This window comes from Rhinopithecus bieti, unplaced genomic scaffold (genome assembly GCF_001698545.2).
Source record: "Rhinopithecus bieti isolate Rb0 unplaced genomic scaffold, ASM169854v2 scaffold_71557, whole genome shotgun sequence".
In the NCBI taxonomy this organism is placed as follows: Eukaryota; Metazoa; Chordata; class Mammalia; order Primates; family Cercopithecidae; genus Rhinopithecus; species Rhinopithecus bieti.
This window is the reverse complement of record NW_016826441.1, coordinates 12,387-21,109: the sequence shown is the minus strand read 5'-3', so window position 1 is coordinate 21,109 and position 8,723 is coordinate 12,387. Positions and strand designations below refer to the sequence as shown.

General features: G+C 39.0%; 1 protein-coding gene across 1 annotated transcript in view; it reads left to right on the top strand.

Moving 5' to 3' along the window:
* LOC108522990 (histone demethylase UTY-like) overlaps positions 1 to 1,127 on the top strand; it is a gene marked incomplete at its 5' end in the record, with an annotated part of 5,688 nt that extends 4,561 nt beyond the window's left edge. Inside the window, 2 exons of the mRNA XM_017863454.1 lie at positions 67 to 162; positions 693 to 1,127. Of these exons, the coding sequence (XP_017718943.1) occupies positions 67 to 162; positions 693 to 1,127 (531 nt within the window). The remainder of the gene's footprint in view (positions 1 to 66; positions 163 to 692) is intronic.
* Between the last annotated feature and the right edge of the window lie 7,596 nt (positions 1,128 to 8,723).

The following is an 8,723-nucleotide window of genomic DNA, read 5'->3' as shown; positions in this document are numbered from 1 at the left end:
ATTGCCTTATATTGTCTGAAAATTTAGATTAAACTTTGATTGTATTCGCCTCTTTTCTTCTTCTAGCACTTGGAACAACTGCGTGCAAATAGAGATAATTTAAGTCCAGCACAGAAGCGTCAGCTGGAACAGTTAGAAAGTCAGTTTGTCTTAATGCAGCAAGTATGTATAATATTTTTATTTTCTCTAAAATTTATCAACATGTTGAGAATATTTCTTTACTACAATATCATTTTAGAGGATATTAGTGCTAACTTATAGTTTCTGTGTATACTTCATGGAATGTTTATATCTGAGTTTCACATACGTATTAGTAATGGTCAAATTTTTTAAAAAGGAAATATACTCAGATTAACTTAGAACCAAATTATTGATTTGAAGGATTTGACAGGAATGTAAATTGAATGGAAATTTGAAATCTTCTGTTTCATGACAGAAAAAAAGCCTGTAAGTTTTTTAATCATTATTTGTAATTTTTATCTGCTTTATTTTGCCCTTGAGCTGTTAATAAAGGGCTGTTTCTTTATATATTGAAACACCTTTCTTCTTTGTGTAGAAATTATATTTTAAAGTGAATCTATTGTCGAAGTATATGTTTTTTAAAATAGAGACATGAAATGTTATATGAAATTAGAGTTGTATGAACTACACATTTTCTAAGTCACAGCAGTGTTTCTTTTTTGTTTTTGAAGGTGAGACACAAAGGAGTTGCTCAGGTACGAACTACTGGAATTCATAATGGGGCAATAGCTGATTCGTCACTGCCTACAAACTCTGTCTCTGATCCACAACCCCATGCTGCTCTGACCAGAGTATCTAGCGTCTCTCAGCCTGGAGTTCACCCTGCTTGCGTTGAAAAGCTTTTGTCCAGTGGAGCTTTTTCTGCAGGCTGTATTTCTTGTGGCACATCAAAAATTCTAGGAAGTACAGACACTGTCTTGCTAGGCAGTAACTGTATAGCAGGAAGTGAAAGTAATGGAAATGTGCCTTACCTGCAGCAGAATACACACACTCTACCTCATAACCATACAGACCTGAACAGCAGCATAGAAGAGCCATGGAGAAAACAACTATCTCACTCTGCTCAGGTAAAAAAAGGACTAGAGGCTTTCTTGGCTCTTATATAGTATAGTTTATCTTTATTTAGTTTGTGTACATTCTAAGAAGAAAAGATAGAAATTTAAAGAATGTCTTTGTCTTTAAAAAGTAATTTAAGTAATTGATAATCTTATAAAACTTTTAAGTGGTACCAAGATCATTACAGGCCTACCTTGGATATCTTACAGGTTTCGTGCAAGACAACTGCAATAAAGTGAGTTCATAATAAAGCCAATCACACTAATTTAGCTTCATTTTTTAGTGCATATAAAAGGTATGTTTACAATATACTGTGTCAGTTTGCAATTACAGTTTCTATAAGCAAACAGCATATACATCTTAATTTGAAAATATTCTATTGCTTAAAAAAGAAAGCCTGTGATCATTAAGCAAGTCATAATTTTTTTTGCTGGTGGAGGGTCTTTCCTCTGTGGTGATGACTGCTGACGGATCAGGATGGTGTTTGCTGATGGAGTGGCTGTGACCTCTTAAGACAACAATGATAGTTGCTACTGTGATCCTCGCTCCCTCCCTTCTTTACTTCGTTCCTCTCTCTCTTCCCTCCCTCTTTCTCTCTTTCCCTCCCTCCCTCCCTCCCTTTTTTTGAGATAGACTCTCACTCTGTTGCCCAGGCTGTGCAATGGGGCTATCTTGGCTTACTATAACCTCTGCCTCCTAGATTCAAGTAATTCTGCCTCAGCCTCCCAAGTAGCTGGGACTGCACTACCACTTCTGACTAATTTTTGTAATTTTAGTAGAGACGGAGTTTCACCATGTTGGTCAGACTGGTCTCAAACTCCTGACCTCAAGTGAACTGCCCACCTTGGCCTCCCAAAGTGCTGGGATTACAGGCATGAGCCACTGTGCCCAACCGACTCTTTCTTTCTTGAAAGACTTCTTTGTAGGATGCCATGCTATTTGATGTTTTACCAATGATAGAACTTCTTTCAAAGTTAAAGTCATTCCTCTTGAACTTTGCCACTGCCTTTATCAAATAAGTTTATATATTCCAAGTCGTTTGTTTTTATCACAGTAGTGTTCACAGCATTTCCCCAGGAGTAGATTTCCTCTCAGAAAACTACTTTGTTTTCTCATCCCTGAGAAAGCAACTTCTAATCCATTTGAAATATTTTGTGTGATTGCAGCAATTCAGTTACTTCTTCACACTTCACTTATCAAATTGTCTTGCCATTTCTACATCTGTAATTCCTTCCTCAACTGAAGTCTTGAACTCTTGAAAGTCATCCATGAGGACTGGAATCAACTTCTTCCACATTCATTTTGACCTCGTCCCATGAATCGTGAATGTCCTTAATGACATGTTGAGTGATAGTGAATCCATTTCAGAAAGTTTTCTGTTTCCTTTGCTTAACTTTATTAGAGAATTGCTGTCTGCGTTAGTTATATATAGACTTATGAAATGAAAAGTATTTCTTAGATAATAAGACTTAAAGTCAAAATTACTTCTTGGTCCATGAGCTGCAGAGTAGATACTGTGTTAGGCATAAAGACAAATTTAATCTCTTTTTACATCTGTCAGAGCTCTTGAATGACCAAGTGCATATTTAATGAGAAGTATTATATTGAAAGGAATCCCTTTTTCTGAGTAGTACCTATCCATATAGACTTAAAATATCCAGTAAACCATGCTGTCAACAGATGGGCTATCACACAGGCTTTGTTATCCCATTTATAAAGCACAGTCAGTGTGGATTTAGTATACTGCATTAAGGCTATGGGATTTTCAGAATGATAATGAGCATTGCCTTCAGCTTATAGTCACCAGCCTCCTTAGCTTTTAACAAGGGTGTCAGTCTGTCTTTTTGAGGCCTTGGAACCAGGCGTTAACTTATCTCTAGTTAGAAAAGTCCTAAATCACATCATCTTCTATTATAAGGCTGTTTCATCTTCACTGAAAATCTGTTGTTTAGTGTAGCCACCTTCATTTGTGATATTAGCTAGGTCTTCTGGATAACTTACTGCTTTACCTTGCACTTAATTATATTATGGAGAAGGCTTCTTTCCTTGTACCTCATAAACCAGCTTCTGCTGGCTTCAGAGTTTTCTTCTGCAGCTTCTTCACCACAGTCAGCATTCATAGATGTGAAGGAGGGGTTTAGACCCTTTCTCTGGGTTAGGCTTTGGCTTAAGGGAATGTTGTCAGTGATGAGAGCCTTTATGCAGACCACTAAAACTTTCTTTGTATCATCAATAAGGTGGTTTTGCTTTCTTAACATTTGTATGTCCACGGGAGTAGTAGTTTTACTTTCCTTGGCCTTCACAACTCAGCTAACTGGTGCAAGAGGGCTCACTTTGCGACTGTCTTAGCTTTGGACATGCCTTCCTCACTAACTTTAATTGTTCCAGCTTTGGATTTAAAGGGAGAGATGTGGCTTGATGCAGTGGCTCAGGACTTTAATTACACACTGTGAGAGGCCAAGTCAGGAAGATTGCTTGACCCCGGGAGTTGGAGACCAGCCTGGACAACATAACAAGACCCCCTCTGTACCAAAACTTCAAAAATATAGCAGGGCATAATGGCATGTGCCTGCATTCCCAGACACTTGGAAGAGAGGGTTGCTTGAGCACAGGAGGACAAGGCTGCAGTGAGCTGAGATTGCACCACTGCACTCCAGCGTAGGTGACAGAGTGAGACCCTGTTTCAAAAATAAATAAATAAATACCCATAGTAAAACTTCTTTCAAAATTATGAGTTAATCCACAAATCTCAGGTGAGAGATATGCAACTCTTCCTTTCATTCAAATATTTGGAGGCCATTGTAAGGTTTATTAAGTGGCCTAATTTAATATTTTTGTGTCTCAGGGAATATGGAGGTCTGAAGAGAGGGAGAAAAATAGAAGGACTAGATGGTGTAGCAGTTAGAACACAGAACATTTATTAATTTAAGTTTGCTGCCCTGTCTGTGGTGCCCCAAACAATGAAAATGTTAACATCAAAGATCCCTGATTACAAATCAGTGATATAATATGAAAAAGTTTAAAACAATTGAGAGAGTTACAGAGATGCAAAGTGAATACATTATGTTGGAAAAGTGGTACAGGTGGACTTGCTTGCTTGATATCCAGGGTTTTTCCACATACCTTCAATTTGTAGTAAATATAGTATCTTTGAAGTTCAGTAAAGCAAAACACAATAAAATGAGGTATGTCTGGACTACATGGTAATTCAGTCTGTGCACGTAAGTTTATTTGAAATGTTATAAATTCACAGTACTGTTTTCTGTGTGGTTTCAGTTACCTGGAGACAACTGCAGGCCATATTACATGGAAAGTTCCAGAAATAAACAATACATACGTTTTAAATTTCTTTCCATTCTGGGTGGTGTCATGAAATCTTGTTTTGTTCCTCTCCATTCGACCAGGATGTAAATCATCACTTTGTTCAGCATATCAACACTGTACATGTTACCTACCCTTTATTCACTTAGTTGCTGTCCCTCAGTTATCAAATCAAAAAAAAAAAAAAAATATTGAGAATTCAGGACTATTGACGGTTTGAGGCATCCAATGAGGGTCTAGGAATATATCCCCTACAAATATGAGGGACTGTTATAATTAATAATTATAAAGCTAGTGTACAGAAAAAAAAAAATTTTTTACTTTACAGTTACACCAAATCTCATCGCTATTTCGGTAAGGCGTAATGACACATTTTAGAAGGTTATCCTCAGGTAATATTTGCACATATATCCTGGAGAATGCCACTACTATGCAAGCTGTTCAATATTTATTCTAATGGGAGGAAAGGACTAGCAAAATTTAAATTACCATTAATTGTAATACAGGGTGACATGATTAAGTACCTTGGGAGGTCTAACACATTAGAGACTCAGACAATTGAAGGAAAAAGCGCAGGTAAGGAGTGGCTGGAGAGTAGCTTATGAAAAGGTAGTACAGCAGGACAAGCCACAGACAAAACCCCTCTTACACTGAGTTAAAGAAGGAAGGGCTTTATTCGACCGGGAGCTTAGACAGGACTCACGTCTCCAACCACCAAGCTCTCCAAGTGAGCAATTCCTGTCGCTTTTAAGGGCTCTCACGTCTCAAAGTGAGAGGGTTGTGATCAGTTGAGCAAACAGAGGGTACATGATGGGGGACTGCATGCACCGGTAATCAGAAAGGAACAGGACAGGGACTTTCACAATGCTTTTCCATACAATGTCTAGAATCTATAGATAACATAATCAGTTAGGTCGGGAGCCAATCTTTAACCAGGCCCAGGTGCGGCACTGGCTGTCTCCCTGTGGATTTCATTTCTGTCTTTTAATTCTTTGGAGGCAGAAATTGGCCATAAGACAATATAAGGGGTGGTTTCCTCATTAGTAGAATGAAAGTGAGGCCTCAGTGCAGGACCTCAGTGCAGCTTTATCTGATGGCACAGTAAAGCTATTAAGGTTATAGCTTAATAACCTTATATATAACCTGATATAGAGATATGAATTTCTTGAAACTTTTTTTATTTTTATTGATTAATATACTTTATTTTTTAGAGCCATGTTGACACATAGAAGAATTACACAAAAAGTACAGAAGCTCCCATTCCTTTCCTTATCTCTCACGGTTTCTCCTATTAGTCATGTGTTCTAGTTACAGAAGTCTCTCAAGTTCTTGTTTGTCTGAGAAAATTTTTTCCCTGGTTTTTTAATGATAATTTTGCTGAAATTCCAGTTTGAGTTTTCCTTTAATACTTCAAACATTTCTGTCTACTCTCTCTTTCGCATGGAGTCTTAGTTCATTCAGAACACTGTAACACAATGCTATGGACTAAGTGACTTATAATGAAAAGAAATTTCTCACAGTTTTGGAGATTGAGAAGTCCAACACCAAGGGCTAGCCTATGTGGTGTGTTGTGAGATGGGTTATTGATGTTACTTTCTTGCTGTGTCCTCACTTGGTAAAATGGGCAAGGAGTCTCTCTCAGGGCTCTTTTGTAAGGACACTAATCTCATTCATGAGGGCTGTACACCTTGTGACCTTACCCCTCCCAAAAGCCCAGCCTCCTAGTAACTTCACCTTGGTGATTCAGTTTCAACATAGGAATTGGGCAGTAAAGGTGGGCACAAGTATTCACTCCTTTAGTGCATATGTTCGCAAGAGAAGTCAGATTCAGTTCTTAACTTGGCTCCTCCACAGGTAAGCTGGGGTGGGTTTTTTTTTTTTTCCTTAATTTTTCTCACGATTTTTTTCATTGTCTTTGCTTTTTTGCAGTTTACTTATAGATGCGTATTGTAGTATTTTTTGTTATTTATATTGTTGGATAGTCTCATAAGTTTTCTGGGTCTGTGGTTTGGTTTGCATAAGGTCAGCTGAGAGAAACAACAAAAGAGAGAGAGGAAGACCCAAGTTCAGGCAAGCTTTTAGTAAACCTGCCAGCCACTTTACCACAGACAAAGGAGGCAGCAGCAGCCAGGTTATAGAATGAGGGATTGATATTGGGGACGGAGTTTGAGGGAGTTCTTTGATATGGCCACATCGTGAGATTGTTTGCCACTGGTTGATTATGCCATGTATCATATCACCTTGTAACATTTATGGTACCTGAGGGTGGAGGTCAAGTTTGCTTATGCTTCCCGCAAGCTCCCTCTGTGGGTTTTAGATGGTTTGTAATCGGAGTTTATTTTTCCACAGCCAGGCCTTGTAAGTAAAGTCAGCTGGTTGGCTTTACCATGACGCCTACATAAACACTTAGAAATGTAAAGAGGCTTGGGGCAGCATGAAGAGGAGTTGCCCAGTGGGGAGGGGTGGGCAGGATCAAGAAGCTTTTTGGGGCAGTTTGTCCCTAACAGTTTCAATCCTTAATTTTTAATATGCTCAGGCATTATGGCTCAAATATTTCTTCTGTTTTTTTTCTCATTCCCATTTTAGTATGTCCATTTAATGTTTGTTACACTTTTCGGTATTTTTCTGTACTAAACCTGTATACTGGCTAAAAGTATCTCAGGTAGATAGGCTTTCACTTTGAGGTTTATGTTAATCAGACTATTAGCCTGGGTTTACTGTTTACCAAGATTGCAAATGTAAGAGGCTACTATTTGATGTGCTGTTTTTGGTTTGTTTTCTCTGTTATCATATTTTTCCTAGACATTACTGCTTATGTAAGATCTGAATCACGCAGTTCTTTCAGTTGTATTCTTCTGTTATTTTGGAGGTGTTCTATTGATGAGGTGATAAAGTGTGTGGGAAGGAAGTGTTCTGTATTAGTTGCCTGTCTTTTTTTTTTTTTTTTTTTTGAGACGGTGTCTCACTGTGTCGCCCAGGCTGGAGTGCAGTGGCGCCATCTCAGCTCACTGCAAGCTCCGCCTCCTGGGTTCATGCCATTCTCCCGCCTCAGCCTCCGAGTAGCTGGGACCACAGGCGCCCGCCACCACGCCCGGCTAATTTTTTGTATTTTAGTAGAGACGGGGTTTCACTGTGTTAGCCAGGATGGTCTCGATCTCCTGACCTCGTGATCCGCCCGCCTCAGCCTCCCAAAGTGCTGGGATTACAGGCTTGAGCCACCAAGCCCAGCCCGTTGCCCGTCTTTTAATGAGCCATTACCTTTTGGCTGATGCGTTTCACAAGTGCTGGTCAGCATTTTATTCCCCAGTAGACAAGCAGGAAGGCTAGAGAGGCTTGGCATTGAGTATTTGCTGTCTGTCATTTAGTTATAATAAAACCCTGGATGTGTTAGGCTCTGGCCAAATACTACAGTAATTTCCCAGAGTCATGCCTTTTTAAGAATGGATGCTTAGGAAACATTTCAGAATGTTTACTTTGCTGCTTTTCCTGTTAGAAGAGGTAGAGGTGTGTTTTCTAATCTTTATTGTAAGATCCTATTAGGGCTTCTGGAGGTAAAACTTAGAAAAATGTGGAGGTTTGCTAAGAGTTGGCCTCCCTGAAGCTTCTAACTCTCAAAACTGAGCATCCAGCAATTTTCAGTTACAGTCTAGGTTTTTCTCTTAGTGGTTCCAGCAGCAGTTTGTGTTCACGGCCATCTGCTCTGGTAAGTTATGATACTATGGTAAGGTGTGAATCTGTCTGCCTTTGTGTTCAATTTGGGTGACAACAGTAAGTTAACCAGTCACTCTTCTCTCAACCCTGGGTAACTTACTACCAATCTGTTTTCTGTGCATATGGATTAATGTATTACAAACAGTTTATACACATGGGATAATACAGTATGTGACCTTTAGTTTCTTAATTCTTTCACCCGCCATTGTGTTTTCAAAGTGAGGGAATATATCCTGTTAATAACCCTTCTAAAATGAAAGTTGAATAGTGCTGGGCTACCATTCAGTTTGCTTTTGTTAGCTTTTGATCAATAGGAATTGAGTGAGGAAAATAAGAAATTTGTGTCAAACAGGCAGTTTGTACAATCTACCAGCTTTTTCTTTTGATTTCCTCTTGATTTCTATTATAGCTATGTCCTGATCATCATAGAAAAGTTAGCTCCTCAAAAGAATTTGTACTCTTTTAGAAATAAGTATTATTCAAAAAAACTAGCCAGGCGTGGTGGCGGGCACCTGTAGTCCCAGCTACTCGAGAGGATGAGGCAGGAGAATGGCGTGAACTCAGGAGGCGAAGCTTGCAGTGACCTGAGATCGCACCATTCCACTCCAGCCTGG